The 24,807-nt window shown below is 41.8% G+C and overlaps 3 protein-coding genes across 5 annotated transcripts; 2 read left to right on the top strand and 1 right to left on the bottom strand.

Annotated features, from left to right (window-relative positions):
- Window positions 1–245: 245 nt before the first annotated feature.
- On the top strand, window positions 246–5,290 carry LOC130134530 (inactive protein kinase SELMODRAFT_444075-like). Its single transcript, XM_056308148.1, has 5 exons — window positions 246–423; window positions 566–708; window positions 2,179–2,276; window positions 2,745–2,969; window positions 3,515–5,290. The coding sequence occupies exons 1-5, from the start codon at window positions 246–248 to the stop codon at window positions 4,314–4,316; spliced, it is 1,446 nt and encodes a 481-aa protein (XP_056164123.1). The 3' UTR covers window positions 4,317–5,290.
- LOC115684807 (proline-rich receptor-like protein kinase PERK8) lies at window positions 4,506–7,023 on the top strand. Its single transcript, XM_030609691.2, has 4 exons — window positions 4,506–4,607; window positions 5,011–5,232; window positions 5,640–5,789; window positions 6,664–7,023. Exons 1-4 carry the CDS (start codon window positions 4,506–4,508, stop codon window positions 7,021–7,023), a joined length of 834 nt encoding a protein of 277 aa, XP_030465551.2.
- A 7,336-nt stretch (window positions 7,024–14,359) lies between these two features.
- On the bottom strand, window positions 14,360–19,636 carry LOC115684804 (transcription factor GAMYB-like). Of its 3 annotated transcripts, none has more exons than XM_030609686.2 (5): window positions 19,074–19,636; window positions 18,658–18,814; window positions 17,556–17,981; window positions 15,210–16,224; window positions 14,360–14,950 (listed from the first exon to the last, which is right to left on the bottom strand). In XM_030609686.2, exons 3-5 carry the CDS (start codon window positions 17,916–17,918, stop codon window positions 14,646–14,648), a joined length of 1,683 nt encoding a protein of 560 aa, XP_030465546.1. In that variant the 5' UTR covers window positions 17,919–17,981; window positions 18,658–18,814; window positions 19,074–19,636; the 3' UTR covers window positions 14,360–14,645. The 3 variants fall into 3 exon arrangements, with proteins under 3 accessions (XP_030465546.1, XP_030465547.1, XP_056164435.1); XM_030609687.2 differs by having other exon boundaries at window positions 19,473–19,636; XM_056308460.1 differs by having other exon boundaries at window positions 19,478–19,636.
- Between the last annotated feature and the right edge of the window lie 5,171 nt (window positions 19,637–24,807).

Below are 24,807 nucleotides of genomic sequence, written 5' to 3'. Positions count from 1 at the left end.
AGTCTCATGCAACAAATGTTTGAGCCAACTGTGCAAAAATTCAAATGTGACTGCTTTTAAAAATTTGTGCTATAGGATCATCACACATATCTGAAAGTCATCTTGCAGAAACTTTTAAAGCAGTTTTTGAAAACAACTTGCCGAAAAAACTATTGATTTTGAGCTTTCTACCTGTTTGTGTTATTTTTATTTTATTTTTTGCAATATTCACTTCTAGTTCAGTGAAAGCAGCAACACAAAAAAAAATGTCCTTTGAAGTTCAAAGAGTGGTGGTGATCGTGGATGCTTCGGGAGATGTTAGCCTGAGTGCAATCAAATGGGCCCTGCAAGGCTTACCACTTAAGCCTGGAGATAAGCTCCTGCTTCTTGGAGTTCTCCACCAGGTTATTAGTCCTAGTATGTTATCAAAGGCTGGAAAACTGCGTAAGATTTCAGATTTTTGTTCTCGCTTGGGAAAGATATGTGTACAGGGAAGAGAAATGACAGCATAACATTCACCACTTAACCAGTTTGTGCTTTCTAACTTGTATCATCTCTTGCCACACTCTCCTCTTCATACATCTAGTGGGCTACAAGATCAAAGTGGATTCAAGGTCAATACTTGGAGCAAATCAGAAAACCATAACGGAAGAAGTTGCACGAAAGAAGGAAGAGTACCTGAATGATAAGGAACTTAAGAAGATATATCAAGAGTGCAAGAAAGCAGAGGTGATGTCCCAAAAGTCAGGTTTACACACGCTGCTTCTTTTAAGATCTTTTTACATGGCAAGCAATTAACCACACAAAAAGTCTAGTGCAGAGGATCAGAAAGAGATCTAGAGATAAGCATTAGAGAATGATGCTGTGATACTAACTGTGCTTCCAAGACAACAATATACCTTTACCATTTTGATCTTCTAATATAAGGCTTTCCACTCATTTTTAACCTTTATCTGCCATAAGTAGATAGATTCTTTTCATAGGAAATTATTCTTCTATGCAACAAACAAGTAGTGCGTGCACTTCAATCCGCGAAATAACACATCTCCGCTTTGAGATTAAGATGATCATGCTGACAGTTTGGATTACTTTTTCAGTTGCAACTACTCTGTTAACATATGACCAGTTTTCCTTGAAATTAGGAAGTGCACTAAAAGCTGCTAATCTAATGGCCAATGCAGTGTACAGGAGACATTTGTTTACAATCATAAATTTTCACCATAATACTAATACATTAATAATTTATTCTCACAATTAATTGTTATAATTTGGTACATATATTGTTTGATAGTTTAAAAATATCAAATGAATGTGAAACAATCTCCTTGATGAAAATATTTTGGTGAGTTGAGCCACAGTTAATGCTATAAAAAAAACAAGCAGAAAGTAGATGTTGCATGGCTGGATTGTGTAGTAAAGTGATCTAGTTTTTACATGCCAATTAGTGACACTAATACAAAACAGGCAGCAAGCTTACTGTCCCTTTAGCTTCTCAATTATATACTATAAGTACAACAAATTTAGTTTCGACGCATCCACAAGCTACTTGGCTATTATAAACTTTCTTCAGATTTCTAAATCGCTTCATAAATAAGTTTTAGTCAGGTCCTCAATAGTACTGAAGATGCTGTGTGTGAATGGTTTATGTCATAAACACCACCAGGGTAAAATAACTCCTTACACAAACAGTCTCCGAATGAAAATTACATGTGTCATTTCAATATCCTAACTGTGGAATTTTCTTTATTGCACTACCTGCGTGCAGAATATGTGTCCATCTGTCCCCAAATCATTCACAACATATTTGCTATAAACTCTGTTTTTTTTTAATCTCAGAAGGAACTGAGGAAACAAATTGAAATAACTTGCCTCTCATTCTCACATTTGGAATAATTTGACAATTTAACTGAGCACACAACCAGAAGCAGCTCTGTTCACTTCGTTGTAAAGGTATATATATCTCTGGAGACATGACCGTAGATATCTGGCTGACGACATGAATGCAATACAAAATTGCTAGATTAGTTGCACAATGATGTTCACGAGGACTTCTATATGCATGCGAATTCTTCTTTCGTATCATAAGGATGAACTAGTTTACTTAGCTGCTCTGGTATAGTACTGGGAAAGATTGAAGCCAACATTTTAGCCTTGTAAACTATAGGGTAACAAAACAAACTTTTGTTTATGAAATCTCAGATTGACTTCCTGATAGATGTGAAAGCTGGGGCTTTGCCTAAGGTTGTTGCTGTAAGGACTGCCAAGAGTTTTGACGCAACATGGGTGATACTTGACAGGTTAGCCAAACTATCATGAAAACTTCTGCAAGTTCTCTGAATAATAAACTCTTTCTAAACATATGTTGCCCCCCATAATTCAGATGAAAATGTAATATAAAGTAAACAAGTAACATTAACATGCAATACTTCTCTCTCTCTTTCTCTCTCTCACAATTCATAAAATTACTAAATTGCTACACACGATTTGAGTTTTACCTTTATCATAGAAAGCAGACGTGAAGAGCAAGATGAAACTTTGACTATTGTCTAGGGCTTTTAACTCTAGTAACAAAAGCCCTCTATTTCTATGCAGTAAAAGCAAATCGTGCCAGTGAAGTAACGGTTTGGTCTATATGCATTTTAAAATCCATAATGCGAACGGGTGGTTTTTATTCTTGTTTTAGACCAGTAAGGGGAAACATTGAGCGTCAAAAACACAATAGCACAAAAAGAATTGCTATATATCTTGACACATCCTTGATGCAGGCAGATGAAGAAGGATAAGAAGTACCTCATGGAAAATCTTTCATGTGGAATAGCAAGGGTAAAAAGCAATAACCGCATTGAAGAGTTGAAAGGGCAAAAAGCCAGTGTAAACAGTAAAGTGTCCACCGGGAAAAGCACTGGTGAGAGTAGAAGCTCTCCAGGTCCTGTTACATATTATGAAATGCTACCCAGCGGCACAGAGGACGAATTGTCTCCCAGGAGTAAGTAATATATTGCCCTCTTGTATCTTGTGCGAACACCTTTGAACTCCTAACGACATTTGCACATCTTAGAAGATTCAATTCTGAGCCTCGTATTCAGTAAATAAATCTGCATCAAAGTGAGGAAATGCCGTCTGAGAGAACTTTTCTCACCTTCTCTTCTAAAACTAGCTTAAGCAGTCGCATAGATTGACTCTACAGACATGAAAGACAAAGTCCACATTGTGGGATGAGTTGATAATTTATAGTCAGCAGTCTTCCAAGTTCAAGGAGTCCGAATGCTAACATCTGATTGGATGGCTGAAAACTTGGTAGAGAAATGCTTTTTTCTTCCTTCTTTCCTCCCAAGCAGTCTGTACAACAACTCCTGAAAGAAGAACGTAGAATCACTCTATTGTATTGTTGGGAGACATATCATGTAGTCGTGACCTTTCCCTCATAAGAATCAGATATAGGTATGCTCAATATGCTCGTACACGGACGGATCATAGCATCCTATCTATGGAAATATTGTTCAAGCAAAGCACACGGTCAAAAATTATTCTGAAGACTCTGTCTAAATCTATTCCGTGTTGTTTCAGGATCTGTCAGTTTTCAAAAAAATGACAAAACAAAAGGCGAGGGTGCTGGTGCGGAACCCCCACGGCATCCTCCCATAACATCTGCATTCTCTAAATCTTCATCAAGTGAGCAGCTGATCACACCTACAGTTTCAACTTCAAGCCTGGGCTACACTGAAGCCTCAAGTTCTAGCTTTACTGAGGACCGGGGCTCCCCACTGTATTTTCGAGACGAGGAGACTACCACAAACACAGAACAGGAAACTGCCGGAGAGCAATCCCCGTTACTCACTGCAAACGTGCAAGAGGAAGATAAGACAAAACCAAATAGTGGAGTCAGTCTGGAAGATTCCCAGATACATCCCAGCAGCAAGAACACTGATTGCATGGAAGATTGTCAACAAAATGAGCAATTTAAAAACAATATATGCTCAATTTGTAAGAATAAACGTCCAAAACTTGGATGGAAGAGAGACTTCAATTATGCAGAGCTCCAAACTGCCACAGAAGGATTCGCTCCAAAGAACTACCTCTCCGAAGGTGGCTTTGGTTCTGTCTATAGAGGAGTGCTGAATGGGCTGAAAATTGCTGTTAAGCAACATAAAAGTGCCAGTTTTCAAGGAGAGAAGGAATTCAAATCTGAAGTTAATGTACTCAGTACAGCCAGGCATGAGAATTTGGTCATGCTGTTAGGATCATGTTCAGAAGGAAATCGCCGCTTGCTTGTGTACGAGTATGTCTGCAATGGTTCTCTGGATCAACATCTGTCCAGTAAGTATCTAATGCATTGAAGGCGCATGATTTTTCTAATTGTTGCTATTCTAGTTCCAAGTCGCATGATAATTTTCCTCTCGCACATTGTATGGAATTGGGTTTTTCCTGAATATGATATGCAGATAAAACTAATAACAAGGATATGTTTTCCTGGTGCAGAACACTCTCGCAGACCTCTTACTTGGGAAAAGAGGATGAGAATAGCCATGGGAGCCGCAAAAGGTTTACAGTATCTCCATGAGAAGAACATTGTCCACAGAGATATGAGACCTAACAACATCCTAGTAACACATGATTTTGAATCACTGGTAAATCCTACAGGAATCCCTCGGATCTTCATATGTTCACTTGAGTACTTTTTCAATAAAAGCTGACAGAATTGTGAAATTCAACAACTCTGCTGTCTTCCTAAACAATTGTATCTCGTTTTTCCGAGTTATCCTCAAACTCTTCAAAAGTAGGAAATTAGTTCCAAAAAAAATGATACTGTGACAAATGAGTTGTATATCTTATAATCAGAAATGGACACGTAAAACCTATATTTTTGTCATTAAAAATGTTCTTTACAAGTTTAGCACCTAACTAAAACTTTCATGAGAGGCAACATAACAAATCTGGCTAGATTAATACCACATACAACTCAATCTATTAACCTGGTACTGGAACTATTCTGCCAAACTGAAGTTTTCTAACGAATTGCATTTGTATTAGCTAGGAGATTTCGGTCTTGCAAAAACTCGACATGAAGACTCGGATTACAGCTCTGAGACAAGACTTGTTGGAACTCTAGGATATTTGGCCCCCGAATATGCAGAATATGGGAAAGTTTCTACCAAGACGGACGTGTACTCCTTTGGGGTCGTTCTGTTGCAGCTAATAACAGGACTGAAGACCACAGATAAATCTCTTGGAGGAAAAAGTCTTGTAGGATGGGTATTGGCTTCTTTATGCACTTCAACATATAATTTTATGTTGGCTATATGCACTTTGATATCTGTCTGCAAATGTAAGGTGATTAAGTTCTCCAGGTAAGGCGGTCCAGAAACAATTTCTTTCAAATTTTTCCTGCACTGTATTTTTTCAATAAAACATCAAGAAAGAAGGCCACCTAACGAGCATAAAGGCATGGAGCTGCTAGAGGGTGATTTGTTTCATAAAAGAACAAAAGTTTACTTCCTGAATTTGGTTCATTTGTTTTGGACTGCAAACAATGGCTTGTTGTTGAAAAGATCAGGTTGAAGGCAGTCTAACTTGCTCTTCATTTTGTCCCCTGTTTGTGCAACTTAATCCTTTCTTCTGTATACAAGGTTCTTCTACTGACAACTTAAAACGTTTTGCAGGCACGACCACTATTAAAAGAACGAAACTATCCAGATCTGATTGATCGCAGGATTGGAGAGTCCCATGACGTCTACCAACTGTTTTGGATGGTTCGAGTAGCAGAAAAATGTCTCAGCAAGGATCCTCAAAAGAGGATGACTATGGAGGCGGTCAGTCTTTCATTTTCACTAATATCTTGCAAGAACAGCAACAATAAAATTCAAAACACTCTCCTAAGCTAAAAGAACACGTACTGACAAAACTAAGACATGGATCTGAATGTATGAACCCCACAACAGAACCACTTGGCATTCTAAAAACCTCATAGCAGTTTTGTCATATACTCAGTTTCACGTCCTAGATTAATTGGCCTGGATTTCTGTAGAATGTGCAATGTCTTAGGTAAATAAATTACTTTCAGTCTAACCTAATAGTGGAACAACTCCTTCCTCATATTTAGTTTCTATTAAATTTATCCTGCATATCTTACTTACAGGATTATCATGGCTTTAGATACATGTAACTTCACTGCAATTATCAGTTTAAACATTCGGGTAGGACTTGTTAATATAGGTATGGGAGCTAATTTTCATTTCTTCGTGTCCCATTTCATATTTCCTTTAACTTTGGATTCTTGGTCATCTTATTCCCTGTTATTTGCCTCCAAGTCCATTTTTCATCCGGTTTCATTCGAGTTTGCACAAGAGAGGAACATAAATGTTATCCTTATGAGGTTTATTGTGGCCACGTGTAACTTAAGTAGTTAGGGTTGGACTTTCTGACTATTGATTGAAATTGTGTAGATGAACTTGAGCGAAGGAACGAGCATCTATATGTCCCTGAAAATGCAAAGAGAAATTAACGTGGCATAGTTAAAATGCTAGAGCAGATTATGCAGATTTTCAAGAAGTGGGCAAAGTCGCTCGGAGGATTTTAGAACACTAAGCTTGATCAAGAATCTGTTATTGCCGATTTCTTTAGAATATGTTGCCATTATAAATCACACAGGAGGGTTTCCTCAGTCTTCCTCCAAAACAAATGCAGGTAGTTGATGCATTCACTTACATAATGGAAGGCAAGGCAGTTTGCTACATAAGAGACTTCTCCCCAGCAAAATCAGATTCAGTCGGCAGCATGCCAGACTCCACTGAATCACAATTCGATGATAGAAGCTTCAGTGTGGACACAGCACCAATGTATGGCATGGGTTATGCGAGTGGAAGGCTTCCGCCATCACCTTCGATGAAACCCACTTCTTCTGGAACTTCCTTAAGTGATGCACAGAGCAAAGCCAGCGGCAAAGCGACCAGTACAAAGAGCGGAGAAACATCGGGGGACACCAATGCAGAATCTTCTAATGATTACTCATCACTACAAGATACAAGATACCTTCATCTGGCTTGATGCTGCCCGTGACCTTTTACCAAACTGTGTTCCTTCAACTGTGCAAGACCCAAAAGGCCAGCACATCGGAGGAAAATTTCACCAGGAGTGGACAGAAGCATGGTTTGCAGCATCATTCACTGCACGTCCGAAGACGATAGACCCAGTAAGCAGACAGGAATGCGTGCATGAAGTCGGTGACGTGACAACTTCGTTCCTTAGGGATGCCAGCCTAGTCGTCAAGTTAGCTGAGGAAAAAAAGAATGCATTTCAGGCTCAATGTAAAACAAGAATCGCACCCCTTCAAGGGTTGTAAAAACTAAAGTTCCGTGGCTGTTCCTGTCGTTCTTCATCAAAATAAAGATTTCTGCCACTCTGCTCGTTCTGGGTTTATCTTTCCCGCGCATCTTGGGATCTTGAACGGCAAAAGGACATATTTTTTCCTCACGTCATGAGAGAAAGATCGAACTAGTCTTGCAGTGGCCAAAACACATCGATGTCTTCGACCCGAAAAATGCTTCCCACTGACTAACATTCAAACGGCATCGTGCTCTGCGCCGAAAATTTCTCGACCACTTTCATGATGATCCAGTTCAAACCCAGCAAAAGAGATTGATAACAGTCATTGGCAGAGAGGAAATCGAAGATGATGATGCATTCTGTTGAATTTATGTCTTCAGTTTGAATCGTTTACGGAATGTGACTCGCTTGGATAAATTTCATATTTATCGTGAAGATATATATTTTCTTTTGGAGAAAATATTCAAAATTGCCTATAAAAGAAATCCTTCTGATGGCACGTAAAGTGAAGGACGTTTTCAACAGAGAAGGAAAACTTGTGAGTCCTGGTCAAAGTTATTCTTTGTTGACTCTTGGAATTAAATAATAAAATAAAAGAGAAAGAAGGGGCACACGTATAAAAGGCATGTTATCTTCTGCGAGGGTTTTGAAGCCGCACACGCACAGAGCCGCATTAGCCGCGAACGCCCACGAAGTTCTCAGAGAAGAAGCGCCGCACGAGAACAAGAGAAAAGAACGTACAGTCGTTCTTGGTTTCGATCGTACGAGAGCGTTTCGCTTTGGGCTTCAACACGCGGAGATTTATGCAGTGAGTTTATTTTGTCCAAATTAAGTTGTTTATTCGTAAACACTTTGGGTTTGGGCTTAAACGTAGGTGTGGAAAATACTCGAGCGTATGAGCGAATTGTAACTCTGATTCTCCGATTATAGTGGATTATTTGTTGCTGGCTCTCCCCGTGGATGTAGGTACCGATATTCGGACCGAACCACCTAAATCTCTGGTGTCCTTTATCGTTCCTTGTTTATTTCTTTGGTATTTTCGCATTGACTTAATTTGCAAGATCCTGTCGTTTCCGTGTTATATTTCCAACAATTGGTATCAGAGCTTGAGGGTTGGATTTTCTGGATTGTGATTTGGGGCTTTTGCTTGTCTGATTATTATCTGGAAATTCTGCTATTGCAATTATGTCTGGAGCGAAAGTTGAGATTGAGAAGTTTAACGGGAGGAACAACTTTGGGTTATGGAGCGTCAAGATGCGTGCGCTATTGACAACCCAAGGTTTGGCCAAAGCATTAGATGGCGAAGATGGGTTACCCATTATAATGAAAGCGGCTGATAAAGCAGAGCTAATGGAGAGAGCAAAGAGTACAATCCTGCTGAATTTATCGGATGAAGTGTTAATAGAGGTGATTGAGGAGAAGGATGCCGCAGCATTGTGGGCAAAATTACAGGCACTCTATGTAACGAAGGGTTTGAACAATCGCTTGTACATGTTGAAGAGGATGTTTCAATTTCGATATACTGAAGGTACGTCGATCAGATCCCACCTAGATGAATTTAATAAACTCACGATGGATTTGAAGAACGTCGGTAAGATACTTGATGATGAGGAACAGGGCATGATGTTATTGGCTTCTTTACCGGAATCATGGGAGCACTTTACTGATTCACTACTCCAAGGGCATACTACGATTACCTCGGAAGAGGTAAAGTCAGCATTGTTATCTAAAGAGTGGCAGAGGAAGTTGCGAGATGACAGTCTAGCGCAGGATATAGCGCGGGGACTAGTGATTCGAGGTAGAGAACAACATCGAGGGTCCAGTAGTAGCAGAGGTAAAAGCAGGTCAAAGTCACGCAATCGAAAGTCTAAGGGACGCGTGAAGTGCTTTGAGTGTCACGAGGAGGGGCACATCAGGAGAGATTGTCCGAAGCGAAGAAATAGAGGTGACAAGCAGAATGCTACAAGCAGTGTGGCAAACGTTGCTGAGGAGAGCACTAGTGATGCAGAGGCCATCTTGTGTGTGACTACTGGTTCGTTAGGAGACGAATGGGTGCTAGATTCGGGGTGTTCTTATCATATGACGCCTCATAAGAACCGGTTTACTACTTACCAGATTGCAGATGGTGGTAGAGTTCTGATGGGGAATAATGCAACCTGCAATGTTGTGGGGATAAGAACAATTCGGATTCGGATGCACGATGGGGTGGTACGCACACTGACAGACGTGAGGCATGTACCAGAGCTCAAGAAGAACCTTATTTCTCTGGGGACACTCGATGATATCGGGTGTAAGTACACCGCTGAAGGTGGAGTGCTAAAGGTCTCTCGAGGTGCCATGACAGTGATGAAGGGAAAGAAAGTGAATTCTCTCTATCATCTACTGGGAGAGACCGTGACCGGAGCTGCTGCAGTTTCATTAGGTGAGTCAGATTCTGACTTGACTCAGTTATGGCATATGCGTTTGGGGCACATGAGCGAGGCAGGTATGACGATGCTGAGTGATAGGGGGTTGTTGAAGGGTCAGAAGACAGGGAAGCTGGACTTATGTGAGCACTGCATCTTTGGGAAGCAGCGTCGGATTAAGTTTACAATAGCTGTTCATTCGACCAAGCGACCGGTTGAGTACATTCATTCAGATATCTGGGGCCCGTCTCCGGTTCCTTCAAAAGGAGGTGCCCGATATATGCTAACATTTATCGACGACTACTCTAGAAAGGTATGGGTTTACTTTCTGAAGCACAAATCTAATGTGCTTGATCGGTTCAAGAAGTTTAAGGCATTGATTGAGAAGCAGTCAGATAAACAGATCAAATGCCTGAGAACTGATAACGGCATGGAGTTCTGTGGTAAAGATTTTACCGAGTTTTGCGAGAAAGAAGGGATTGTGAGACACCGCACAGTGCCCGGGACACCACAGCAGAATGGCATTGCAGAACGGAAGAACAGAACTTTACTGGAGCGAGCTCGGAGCATGCTTTCGCATGCAGGAATAGACAAGGAATTTTGGGCCGAAGCAGTGAACATGGCATGTTACTTGGTTAATCGATCTCTATCATCTGCTATAGAGTGGAAGACCCTTGAGGAAGTATGGTCGGGGAAACCTGTTGATTACTCCGGATTACGAGTATTCGGATGTCCTGTATATGCTCATGCGAGTGATGGTAAGCTTGAGCCGAGGGCGAAGAAGTGCATATTTCTGGGTTATGCACATGGGGTGAAAGGCTATCGGCTGTGGTGCACTGATCCCAGATCACCTGGTTTTCTAATCAGTAGAGACGTGATCTTCGACGAGACTGCAATGCTTCAAAGAAGGGGTCTTGAGACACAACCAGCAGAGCAGACAGATCGTGGTGTCAGTAGTGAGGTGGAGATTCAGGTGGAGACTCCGGAGACCTCGAAGGTAACAGAAGTTGAAATTGCAGATGAGGCCGCAGTTCCTGAAGTCGGTGATAATGAACAATCAGCAGAGCCGTAACACACTATAGCCGCGGGTAGACAGAGAAGGCAAATTAAACCACCGGTACGTTATGGTTATCCAGATATTGCTTATGCATTGACTGTAGGTGACGAGGTAGAGACAGATGAGCCTTCGTTTTACTTTGAGGCGATGGCGAGTTCTGAGTCGTCGCAATGGATAGGGGCTATGAGTGAAGAGATGGAATCACTTCATCGGAATCAGACATGGGAGTTGGTCAAAGTACCTAAGAGCCAGAAGATTGTCGGTAGCAAGTGGGTCTTTAAACGGAAGTAGGGCATTCCCGGTGTCGAGGCAGCGAGATATAAGGCGAGACTTGTGGCGAAGGGGTATACACAGCGGGAGGGCATTGACTACAACGAGGTGTTCTCTCCTATGGTAAGACATACTTATATTCGTGTTTTACTTGCCTTAGTTGCTGCACAGGATCTCGAGCTGGAGCAGCTAGATGTGAAAACAGCGTTTCTTCACGATGAGTTGGAGGAGCGGATTTACATGAGGCAGCCAGAGGGATTTACTATTCCGGGTAAGGTAGATCATGTTTGTTTATTGAAGAAATCTTTATATGGGCTGAAACAGTCTCCTAGGCAGTGGTATAAGCGATTCGATTCTTTCATGGCTAGTCAGAACCATTCCAAAAGTCATATGGATAGTTGTGTTTACTATAGGAGATTGGAGGATGGGTCTTTGATATATCTGTTACTATATGTTGATGATATGTTGATAGCAGCTAAGAGCATGTCTGATATTGTTATGCTGAAGAGGCAATTGAGTGCTGAATTTGAGATGAAAGATTTAGGTGTTGCAAAGAAAATTTTGGGTATGGAGATTTTGCGTGACAGGACTGTAGGAATTTTACGTCTTTCTCGAAGAAATATATTGAGAAGATTGTTGCACGATTTAATATGCGATCAATAAATCAGAAGTACACCTTTGGCGATGCACTTTAAACTTTCAGATAAGTTATTACCGCAGACTGAGGAGGAGGAGGAGCATATGTCCCGTGTTCCTTATTCTAGTGCAGTGGGTAGTATTATGTATGCTATGGTATGCACTAGGCCCGATATTTCACAAGCAGTGAGCGTAGTTAGTCGTTATATGAAGCGTCCTGGTAAAGCTCATTGGGAAGCTGTGAAGTGGATCCTCAGATATTTGAAGGGAACAGCAGATGTTGGAATTGTGTACCAAAGGAACAGTAATGGCAGTGAGACCACTGGTTATGTGGATTCGGATCACGCAGGTGACTTGGATGAACGCAGGTCTTTAGCAGGGTACGTATTTACGCTAGCAGGTGGTGCAGTTAGTTGGAAGGCATCCTTACAGGATCACGTTGCCTTGTCTTCGACTGAGGCAGAGTACATGGCACTGACCTTTATAGTGAAAGAGGCGATATGGCTAAAAGGTTTACTCTCGGACTTTGGGTTAGATCAGAATAGTGTTGATATACACTGTGATAACCAAGGTGCGATATATCTGACATATAATCCGGTTTATCATGAGCGAACGAAGCATATCGACATTAGGTACCACTTCATCCGAGATGTCTTAGCGAAGGGTGTAGCTGTTGTTAACAAGATTGCGACAGCAGAGAATCCAGCGGACATGATGACTAAGCATGTTCCTTTGGCGAAGCTCAAGCTCTGCTTGAGCACAATTGACATCTGTGGAGAGTGAGTGCCCGTCGGGGCGTTGGGAGAGCTAGCATGGATGATGAGTACTATAACTTGGCTACAAACGTCGAGCCAAGGTAGAGAATTGTTGAATCTATGTCTCGAGTTTGAATTGTTTACGGAATGTGACTCGCTTGGATAAATTTCATATTTATCGTGAAGATATATATTTTCTTTTGGAGAAAATATTCAAAATTGCCTATAAAAGAAATCCTTCTGATGGCACGTAAAGTGAAGGACGTTTTCAACAGAGAAGGAAAACTGGTGGGCCCTGGTCAAAGTTATTCTTTGTTGACTCTTGGAATTAAATAATAAAATAAAAGAGAAAGAAGGGGCACACGTATAAAAGGCATGTTATCTTCTGCGAGGGTTTTGAAGCCGCACACGCACAGAGCCGCACTAGCCGCGAACGCCCACGAAGTTCTCAGAGAAGAAGCGCCGCACGAGAACAAGAGAAAAGAACGTACGGTCGTTCTTGGTTTCGATCGCACGAGAGCGTTTCGCTTTGGGCTTCAACACGCGAAGATTTATGCAGTGAGTTTATTTTATCCAAATTAAGTTGTTTAGTCGTAAACACTTTGGGTTTGGGCTTAAACGTAGGTGTGGGAAACACTCGAGCGTATGAGCGAATTGTAACTCTGATTCTCCGATTATAGTGGATTATTTGTTGCTGGCTCTCTCCGTGGATGTAGGTACCGATATTCGGACCGAACCACGTAAATCTCTGGTGTCCTTTATCGTTCCTTGTTTATTTCTTTGGTATTTTCGCATTAACTTAATTTGCAAGATCCTGTCGTTTCCGCGTTATATTTCCAACACATTCCCCCCAGAAAATCTCTCTCTCTCTCTCCGACGAACCTGCGAAGATTGTTCGCTCGAACAAAGCCTCGCGGGAAGTAGGCGACGGAACTTAACGGTCATTTCGCGCGAAAAAATGAAATCCCTAATTTCGGAAAAGGGGCTAATATTATTTCACTAAAAAAGGAAAAAAAAAGAAAAGAAAAAGGAGTCGATTGATTTTGTCATTGTAAATAGGGGTGATCGGAACTGGACTAAAAGGGCCGGTTCCCAATTTGTAGAACCGAATCCGGTCCGATTCCTGGGTGGGTCTCAAAATCAGTCGTATCTCCTCTATTTTTTTCCTGTTTCCCGCAAGACTGCAAGTATTGTTGCATAATCTAAACTGCTATACTAATCATACTCATGAACAAAGCTATAATGATCATCAAGAATCAAGTATGAAACGCATCGAGCTGCGAGGGAAGCTTGAGCGCTGCATGACTAAGACTGAAAGAAGTAAGAGTGAGAGGAGTGAGAAACGAGCATGCGTGCATGACTAAGACTGAAAGAAGTAAGAGTGAGACGAGTGAGAAACGAGCATGCGTACTAAATCTGAACGAGAAAAGAATGGAAATTAGGGTTTTGAAAATTTGAAATAATAAAAATAAAAAAACAGTCCGCACCTAGTTGGAATCGGGAACCGATATTTACCGTTTTCAAATTTTAGGAACCGAGATCTGGACCGATTCCCAATTCGGTTCAATTCTTAGCTGAATGATGATTTGATTTGGAAAGGACAAGAAGAAAATTTTGAGAATAGATTGCTGTTACCTTTCCTTTTTCTGGCCGTTTTCCTTTAACTAATTTTTTAAGGTGATTTAAATAATTATGTTAAGAAAATACTTTTAAAATTACTCATTTTTCGCAAAAGAAAAACCTTTGGCGTTTATTTTTAACTCATGTTCAACGTCATCATTCTATATCTTAATTGGAGGTTTGAAAAATGATGGATAAAAAGGGGGATATATCACAGCAGAATCGCAAGACACTTTAAAAGATTTTTGTTTAAATGGGGAAATACCAGATAATTATAGAACGAGAAAACCAGAAAGAAAATAATGCGAACAATCTTAGCCTGCGCCAAGCATCCAATACAGGATATTCGGTTATTCAAACAATTATAGAGGAACAAGGTCAACATACACCTAAATGCCTCTGTAGTTCAAAGTTTCACACAGGGCAAATTCCAAATACCAAATGTCTTAAGAGCAAGAGCACTAAGGAAACCACAGCCAGAATCTAATTTTGGTCATGGTGGCCTTCGTGTGTTCTGCGCGCGACTAGGATTGACTAGACAAATTATCGACAGGAACATAAGTCGATTCAGACCTCGGGGAAATTTCGGCCTAGCAAATTCTACGGAAGTCCAGGCATTTGACACGCAGAAGCCATGTTGTTCCAGGCACACGAATTAAGTCTCCATCCTTGATCTGAAGAACAAGTTCCGATGCTTTGTTTGTAGTCGTTGCAAAGATCATCTCCGAGAAGCGACACCATGGAATCAGAAATGGTAGATTGATCCTTCAGAGATCCAGAACCAAGTCCAAACCAATCTGAAGCGAGCAAAGCATCAGGCCGCATCAAGTCGCAATGGGCAGGGTTTTCATGCTTGCTCTCAGGAGACTGAACCTGGTTAAAAGGTTCCGGTTTCACATCGTATGCTGCAGAACAACCAAAACAATTGTTAAATGCTCAAGCCAGAATCAATGTGTGTCCAGCCTGAAAGAAGGAAAATTTAGGAGACTAGAGAAAAAAGGTAAAAGGCACAGACTATAGCAAAGAATAAAAAAGGAATTGCAGATATTTGCAGCCTGCTTTAATCAGGAGCCAATTAGATTGCTACATCCATTGCATCAAATTCCTTAAAAACAAAAAAATATTTGCAACCAGAAAAAAAAAATCAATTGAAGATATTCTCACCGGTGAAGGTATCGGGATGCAGTTGTTCATCCAGTGAGCTTCCACTAGTGCTCATAGGAGTGCAACCATTGAAAACTGAAGTTGCAGAATGGCCCAGTGGAGAGATGGGGTCACCATACTCTTCCCATTCAGACTTGCAAATATCCAAGGTGGAACTGCTTATATCACCAGGTGTCAAAGCAGATGAATTTGAACTTTTTTCAGGTGAATTATTTTTGGCACTGCTCATAGTCTTTGACTCGTAAACTAAAGCATCCAGCAGCCCACTGTTACGGGGAGAAAGACACTCTGATTCAGCCTTTCCAGTTCTAGCCGGAGACAGGATAAAATTGTCAACCGATTCAAGCAAAGTAGGAGGGGAAGCAGAAGTGTCCCAGCTACCTAAATCAGTTTCAGAATATTGGAGTGAAGGGAGCTCCAACTTCAAAGCCTCATAAGAGGGCTCAGAAGTCGGGGAATTGCCATTTGAAAAGGAATGGCTACCTTGAACCACACCAAAGGGCAGTGGGTTCTTATCCGGATCATGATCAATCGAAAAAGGATGGACAATAGATCGAGAAAGTTTCTCGCGGGAATCATCCTCAAATTGATGCATCAAGGGAAACGCATCTTTGAAAATACCAGCATAGCCAGGGTAAAAGGATGCTGATTGACGAAGACGTTTGTGACGAGGCATTGTTGGCGGCACTAAACCACCATATTGAGAAGAAGCAAGACCTTTCATCAGCAAGCTGGTCGCAGAAATGTCGGAAATTTCAGGAACATAAGGTAAGACACCGTGGTTGGCCTTTAGACTGTCAAATCCAACATCCGGAATCTCATAACCACTGTTCTGCAAGATCTCATGGCGACCTTTATTCCCATTGGTCATTCTGCAAAATGTCTGACCTTGTTGACCATCCTGCAATGCTTGCATGCACAACTCAGAAGGATAAAGAGGTAAGCCAGCACGTTGACGTCTCTTGATTCGCGTGTTCCAATAGTTCTTTATCTCATTATCTGTACGACCCGGCAGCTAAGAGATGCCAAAAGCAATTGAAAAAGTGACGAACGTCAGTATCTTGAACTATCCACATAGAAAGATGTATGGTAGGACAATGTTGGTGAAATAACAGGGACTGGCGTATCTAACTATTAACAAGTGCACGAAAGAAAAGGAATTGAAGGTAACATGCAGAACTGCACAATCAAAGAAAATCAAAGGAACAGGAAAAAACGAAGTAAAAGAAAAGTGTTGCAAATCCTTAATGAACCTAGGTCCACACAAGGCTGTAGGCCAGTGGAGTAATTGTCCTCAAAATGTGCTCTTTTGCTGTCCAGTGTACTTATAAAGGTCCCTCTGCATCATCTTATTGTTTTTTCAAAGCACGCATAAGGAGTTAAGGTCATCCGCATTTCCTTTGTGAATTCTTCTCATTTTATAACACACTCATCCAGCCAAACCAAACAGAAAGAGCCATGATCCCGGCATGGATATATATATATATATATATACAATAATGCTGCTCATGGTGCAAGAATGCCATCTGTAATTAGCAGCATAAAGTAACAGGAGAGCTGCCTATTATTTTCTAATTCAAAACCACAGTTTCAGCAAAGCGTCACTACCAGTGCTTGTATTAGTGAATTCCAAATGCTTAATTGACTTCATGTACAACTGAATGATCCAGAGGTCTTGCAACCTGAAGCTCACCACAGACAATTACTGCAAAGTGCAACCGACCAATACATACTCATCTGACACAACACCATCTCAACAAATGAAATATTAGAACCCTGATGGTTGCATATTAACTGTCTCGAACCTCATGGGACTATGATAGTCTGTCAAAGGGTAAACTAGTTTTCTCGGGTACTGCAGAATCTTCACATCAAGGAGTAGAGTTCCAAATGACTGTTTCAGAGTTTTCAAAAACCTTAAGTAGAATATATGAAAGGGACTTCAAACATGGTAGAAAACCGACCAAATTCAGAAATTCAGTATAAACTTTTTCAGACTGGAAGCAAAATTATAACTCTCCAGTGATCTGCCCTATTAAACAGACCTATACTCAAACGGCTTCCAAATTCATTGCATGCCAACACTGGCAATTTCAACCATGCAAGAAGCTACACTGGATACTTTTCATCTAAACCAAAGGAAAATTAGACTAAAAGACATACATCAGATGCAATCTAATCCACTAACTAAACAATATATCACATATCTTGTACAACGCAGATAAGACAGAAAATCCTTATATTTTAATTTCACCAGGTAAACTGTGCAGGAAGCAAACAAGAATAATAACGAAAGCAAGAGACAGCTCCTCCTTCAATATCTAGATAAGGAAGTAGAGCAATTACATGTGCAGCCATGCGGGCCCATTTGTTTCCCATTTTTGCATGGAGCTCCACGATGAGTCTTTCTTCCTCCGCAGAAAATGCTCCTTTCTTCAAGTTTGGCCGCAAGTGATTTGCCCATCGCAACCGGCAACTCTTGCCACAACGAGAAAGCCCTGAGAACCTTTGAACAGCATTCCAATTTCCCTCCCCATGCTTCTTGACATAGTCCACCAAAATGGCATCTTCAGCAGACGTCCATGGACCCTTCTTCAGAACCAATCCGCCATCTGCACTTCCTCCACTCTTGCCTTGGTCCATCAAAGGGGAGCCAATCTGATCCTGGCAGAGTACCCCATCATCACTCTCAAATGTTGCGTGGCTCATATCTTTCGACTGTATTTGCACAGCAATCCTTTCCAGAAGTGCAACAGGGCGGTGACAATCTAACTGCCAGAGAACGAATTTGTAACAGAGCATGTTAAATACAACGTGGTAGCTAGGGAGACATTCTCAATCTTCCAAGAAAACCATCCAAATTGATGACGATATTTCAAGAGTTCCCTCTTGGCGAAACAAGATAAAGGCCCACAGAGAGAAGAGACGTCAATCAAAATTGGAGAAGGCCCTAAAAACAAAGCGTGTAAACAGCTAACAGAAAAAACAACTATTAAAGAAAAAGTAGAACCAAGCTTTCATCAAATGCTAATTGAACAAAAATTATAAGACAAGTCGTCTTCTGAGACTGATGTCCAACAAGAAGATTGGGGTCATGAGGAATTAATAATAATCTCTATGTTCAACAAAGTCTCATCCAACTAGGCGTATCGAAAAAGCAAGGAAAAAGGCAAAGCATGGAAGTAAATAAACCCGGTCCGGTGCTTTGAGATTGCACTTGAGCAGAATTCATTTTGCTCACCAACCTTAGAACCACAACGCCATCTACTGCAGAGAATTCCCAACAATCATTACACAACAAAACTGCGCAAACTTCAATCAAGACATTACTAGATATAACAGGGTCTTCCTTAGCAAGACCAAACAATCATGAGGGACGACAATTCTAGCAAACTTTTAACCATTTTCGCACAAATCAGATCCAACCCAACGCGAAGGAATTGCGCACCTGAATCTGGCCACGACAGAGCAGAAGCAAGATTTTCGAATCCGCGAAAAAAGGGAACTGCTTTCTCCGACCGATCAATCCACCGCCAATTAGCAATTTCCAGGATCAAGGTCTCGAATTGAGCTAAGTCGCCCAGGAACAGCTACGCACGGAACACCTGAAACCCCCCCCCCCCCCAAAAAAAAGAAGAAAACCATCAAATCAACAGAAGAAAAAAAAAAAAAACCCAGAAGCTCCGCAAGCTGAAACCCGTCCCGTATCATCATCAACCCTCGCGGGAAAACGGTAAAGGGGAACCTTCTTCATTACAAACAACACAACCACGGCAACGCTCCCCGCAGATCCGGAAAATGCAAGAAAAAACCCCCCACGCACCCGCAAAAACAAGAAACGAAAAGGAAAACCCTAACTCTGACCTCAATACAGATCACGAGAGCCTAGGGAGCCGAGGACCCTCGCGCAGGAAAGTACAGAACATCGAGAGATCCAAACACGCACGCACCCACCCACACACATTCACAGGAACGAGAGAGAATGCGACTTTTGCTCTCTAGAGAGAGAGAGAGAGAGAGGGAAGATTTTTCAGGGAAAGGGGGAGGGAGGGAGAGGCGGGCGAGGAACGAAATCGATTGAGTGGAGAAATGGCAAAACCGGAGAGAATTCAGGGGAGACAAACGCGGAGAAGGCAACAGCTTTTCTTTTTTCAATTCTCCCCCCCCAATCAAAGTTTCGTGCTCATGCGAAAAACGCCATCATCACATAGCCATCGCCATCGCCATCGCCACCGCCATGGACAGGAAAGAGGAGACGCAGACCTTACTCTTTCACCTCACAGACGCCATGATCGGTCGATGCACTTCACAGAAGAGATAGAGAGAGAGAGAGAGAAGGAATGATATCCTCCATTTTCGCGGACCTTCAAAAGACGCATGAGCATGAACACCTCCCTCTCGCTCTCTCTCTCTCTCTTCTTCTTCTTCTTCTTCTTCCTCCTCCTGCTTCTTCTCCTGCTGCTTCTTCTTCTCTCTCTTTCTCGCGCATTCGAATGGCTATGGCTTCGAGAGGGGAAGGGAAGCGATTATTATTATTATTTTTTTAAATGGAAAATTGAAAATCGTTTTTTGGTTGACCAAAGTCAAGAAGAAGGTGATAATTGTAAACAAAACAAAGTCCCGCGAGGGGGTTGCGCGTGTACTTCTGCGATTCGCGAGTGGGGCGTGCGGGCTCACGCGCGGCGTGGGCGCGTGCGGAGCTGGGGGACTAACATTGCCATGCGGGTGCGATGATGATTGGGCACGCGGGATCTGCACATGGAGATGGAGAGAGAGAGAGAGTGAGAGAGAGAGAGAGGATTTTCCCCTGATTTCCCCGATTTTGGGCTTCTTGGGCGGGGGGCCACTTTCTTTGCTTCTGTCCTCGATGGATCGAACGAGGTGATTTTTCTTAAATATCTTATGAAAATCCTAAAACTTATCGTGAAAATACAATTGAATCCTAAAAAATTTATTATGAAAGCATAATCAAATTTTAAAACTTAAAAAAAAATTACAATCGAGTCATAAAACTTTAAAAATAGTATAGCCAACGGAAGGACTTGATTGGACTAATTTGATAAGTTTCGGGATTTGCTTGAACTTTTCGAAAGTTTTGTGATTTAATTCCACTTTGGTAATAAGTTTTAGGACTTAATTATACTTTATAAAATTTTATTACTCAATGACGCTTTCGTGACAAGTTTTAGAACTTCCAATGCACTTATCCTTTTTTTTATAGTGTTTTTCTCGTTTTTCTATTAACTTTCTATATTTTCCACACTTTTTTGGGGGAGTTTTAAAGTTTATCTAAATATTTCCTTAGGTCTGACCAAAAAATATATATTTCCTTAAGATCGATATATGAAATTGCTTAAAATAAAAGTCAAGCCAAATAGGCCACCACCTTTTTCCTAATGATTATCTAATATTATTTTAAATGATTTCCAATTTAAGAACACGAAAGAAAAAAATTAATCTCGATAAGAATCAATTCGAAACAATATTGTTATCAACTGCACCAACATCGCAAGGAGACTCACATTTTAGGGGTCTTGCTCGGTCAAAATAAAGAGTTTTTCATTTATCCGCGAACATGCATGTACTAAAAGTTGTTCCGACGAAGTTTCATCGAATTTGATCGATTAATCATGATAATTAGATCCTTACAAGATCTCACTCGAAGTGTGACAGATTTCTAAGTCACACGAAGAAAGAAAATGACCAAAAATAAAAGAATCTATTTTTGTCACACTAGAAGTGCCCTTTGTCCCCTACCCAGCACGACCATGACAAATTTTTTTTATTTTTTTGGTCAAGTGCATGACCATGACAATTCAAGAGCCTCTTTCTTATGTACTCATGCCCCACTCAAACATCCAAAACAATGAATTCATCAAACCCACCCCCGATTTCAGCAAAAACCCACCAAAAACCATTCAGCGCAGTACCATCTCTCTTGTTAAAATTAATATTAATTTTCGGTCAGACACTGCGACTCATCCCTACTTTCCACAAGTCGAGCAGCGCGTGAGATCATCATCGCTTGTTAAAATTAATATTCCTTTCGATCCCTTTTTGCCCATTGGATCACCAGGCCTTAGATCCCGCTCCATGAACGCCCCCGTTTCCGACAGTTCGAGCGGCGTGAAAGAGAAGTCGGCGGAATCTTTGCCGAGATGATGGCGGGCGGGGGGTGGCGATGGGTCATGCAAAGCGATGGAGAGAAACCCTTTGACCCGCATCGGAGTCTCGAGCATTTTTAGGGAGGGGATTCTCACATCATCTATCTCTTTTCACCACGATCCAAAAGCTGACCAAACTACAGCGTTCTAAAAGGGAAGGGGAGCGACCCAGTTGTCTTTTGTCTGCTCTCTCCAGTTTTTCGTATCGAGAAAGGCAAGATCTTCCGGATTGGTCCGATCATTGAGTTTCGGGAAATCTTTCCCCCACGTTCCTTACCCTTTCGAGCAAGTTGACAGCCCAAGCAACTACGACCCTGAGAAGCCGAAATATTTGCTGATGCCGCCACTCGTATATCGCGCGTCATTTTCCCGGAAAGTGACGACTTGCGGCCAGAAAGAGGAGGCTGCCTAACCGGAAAGCGAAGGGGGCAAGATCCGTGGAGATGTGTGCGTGTGGAAATCGTGACAAAAAGACAAAAGATCAAGTGATGAAGTTTGGAGGGGAGGCTTTCTCGTGATGAGAAGTGGAAGCCCATACGTATCGCTTTCTTTTTTCTAAGTCCGGCAGAGGAAAGGAGTGACCCAGTTGCGAGCAAATGACGTAAGCGGCTTCGGAGGATGCATGCCATCTATGCCGTGAGCTGTAGTATGGCGCGAGCGCATTTGGGAGGAAAGGAGGAGAAGAAAAAGGCTTACGTGGTCTGCCCGCCTTTTTCTTCTTCTTTGATTGGAGGAATTATTTTGCGACCAGGCTTACGTATTCGTTTGATTTTTTTTTTGTCCTGGGGCTTGATCTTTGATTGAGAAAGAGACGAATCGAAGAGCAAATGTAGAGCTGATGGTTTGGTTGGGCCGTCTTTGTTAGCGACGGACTCGACAAGTTCGGGCCCAACGGGACAAGGCAAAGCAAACATGCTTTGCATAAAATAAAATAAAAACCTTTGTCGCTGACAAGTGATGCGTAGAAGCGTTTGAAACATTAAAATGAACGGGAGATTATGGTTCGAGATGGTACTGAATCACAGGATCTTGCATCATAAGTTATAGGAGGGCGCTAGGGCCGACTGTTAGAAATGTTAAAATTGTTTTTGGTTTTTTTTTTAAAATTTTTCCTTAAGAAGCAAGTTGATCTACAATCTTCTGTCACAAGATGATTCAAAACCTGATATTCAAGTTTTGACGAGTCAAATTTATTTAATAAAGAAGAAAACTTCGCCGCCTTAGAAGTAGTATAAATAGGCATGTCCCCTCCCCATTGGTGTTAACGTGTAGAAAGCCTTAGAAATAAGAGAGAGTTGAGAGAAAAAGCTTGTAAAGGTAAGCTTTCCCTCAACAAAATCTTCAAAGTTTCTCTATATCCTTTTTGGTTTCAACACTGACCGCATCTGAAATGGATGGAGAACTTCAATTTCGTAAAAACATGGACTCCAATTTCGACTGAATTCGAGACGAGATGGTGCTGCCAGAACCCATTGTGTGCAGGTGCAGCGGCAGTGCATGAAGAAGGGTTGCTTCGATTACATTCTCCTCCGCTGCAGATAATCTATTTCGTCCTTGTATATGCAGCTTCATGTGAGCTCAGGTTCTCCTTTTCTTAGAACGAGACAACGCAAAAAGATGGTAGAAGTTTGCTAATTCTCTTTCGATGTTAATCTACCTGGAAGTGGAAGTATCAGTTCTAAGCTTCGCACCGAATTCCTGGTTGGAGTCTCATCTTCTCCATTTCCTCTAAACCAACAACAGGAAAAGAGTCGAAAGAAAGAGAGAAGTGTACCGGAGACGCCGGACACGGTTTTAGGGCCGGAAATCGGGTAAAATGGGAGGCGGGTCTCTTCAACGATGGCACGGGCCAATGTGGTCCCGCCACAACCCGGTGGCCTGGTCCGCGCGACGAGATCCCGGACATGGGCCTAACCCCGAGCAAACTGGACAGCCGCGGGTATCACACTGCAACAGCACCTCCTTCGCCGCTGTCAATTCGAGTCGAATCCAAATCCTTCATAGCCTCATCAACCCTCTCGGGCCTCTTGTTCGTGAGGTTTAGGGTCGCCTTAGCTCGCTCGGAGCATCAACTTCATCAAGTCAAACTCCGGCTCCACATTCCGCTAATCAGTCGCGTCCTCCATCGACGATTCTGCCAGAGAACGGTCCCGATAGTCACGCAATCGCCTCCTCCCCGACCTCTTCCTCGAGGAACTGGATCTCTCGCTCAGTTTGTCCCCGCTCCGTTCGTGGTCGGACCGAAGTTCCAATCATTGTTCTCTTTCGCCATGGTTTCCTCTTCTCGCGGATGACTCTAGGGCTTTGCGGACGGCGGTCGCCTGATCCGCCATTACTCGGGGAAGCTCTCGCAGAGACGCCTGGCGAGGTCCTCCGCGGTCGACCCATCGTGCGCTTGTTCACGGCCGACGGCGGCCTTGCACCGCCGGCACGAACGCCATCGCTGACCCCTGTAAACCGAGATGGTCTCCGATGGTGCAAAAGATCGCTTGCGTCGAAAGTTAGTTATAAACCAGCCGGCGTTGGTGTCCAACGTTTTCGTAAAGTATCTTTTAAGGAAAACTTCCCGCTAAAATTGGAAAATTATATGCCAGGTGGATTTATTAATCTTTTTGTTTTCATTTCGGAAAATTACAGGTCTTTTGAATTAAAAAAAAAAAAGATAAGTGAGTAATGAGATTTGAATTAAAAGATAAAATTTTACAAGCGCGGTACAATTCGTTCGAAACCGTCTTAAAAAAACATTTGATAATAAATATTGTAAAACAAATCTTCTGTTCATTCCTTGCTTAAAGCGCATTGGGATGGTAACTTTTTTTCTTTTGCCCCGACATTAAGATGGTAATTTGAACAGTAGATAAAATCCGAATTTAATTTCTAGGATAGGAAATGCACAATCCACATTGAAATTCATCTAATCTTGCCGTAACTCAGTTATTATCTTTTTATAGATCAAATCTGCAAGTATAGTTCATTTATTATACATTCGAAGTTTTCTTCTTCTCTTTTCACTTTCATCATGTGAATATGAGAAACACTTAGCACACTCACTCAATCAACAGGCGGGCTTAATCTCGTACCGAACCTAACAGCCCTTGGCTAACCCCTACCCATGATATTTCTTCATAAAATGACCTGGCATAATCCAGCCACAGCGTGCAAGCCCGAGTCCATTGCAAGAAAGGAATACCCTTGCGTAGGCCATTCGAGATATGCTTCAGGTTTGGCCAAGCCAAGCACGTCAATAGGCCAATGATCGAATTCTAAAAAAACCGCTGCTATATGTTCGAAGATAGATAAGACATCGTTTGAATTACCATCCCCGAATAATCCAAGACATACAAGGATAGTTTTAATAGAAGTTTGAAAGAGAGAAGCTAAGTACAAGAAGTTAGATGACGTTGAAGTGTAACAACTATTCCTTGAATAATTTG

The sequence above is a fragment of the Syzygium oleosum genome, unplaced genomic scaffold, assembly GCF_021117445.2.
Source record: "Syzygium oleosum isolate NSW1041296 unplaced genomic scaffold, Sole_v2.1 Sole_v2.02, whole genome shotgun sequence".
Classification (NCBI taxonomy): Eukaryota; Viridiplantae; Streptophyta; class Magnoliopsida; order Myrtales; family Myrtaceae; genus Syzygium; species Syzygium oleosum.
This window is presented reverse-complemented; position numbering and strand designations above follow the sequence as displayed.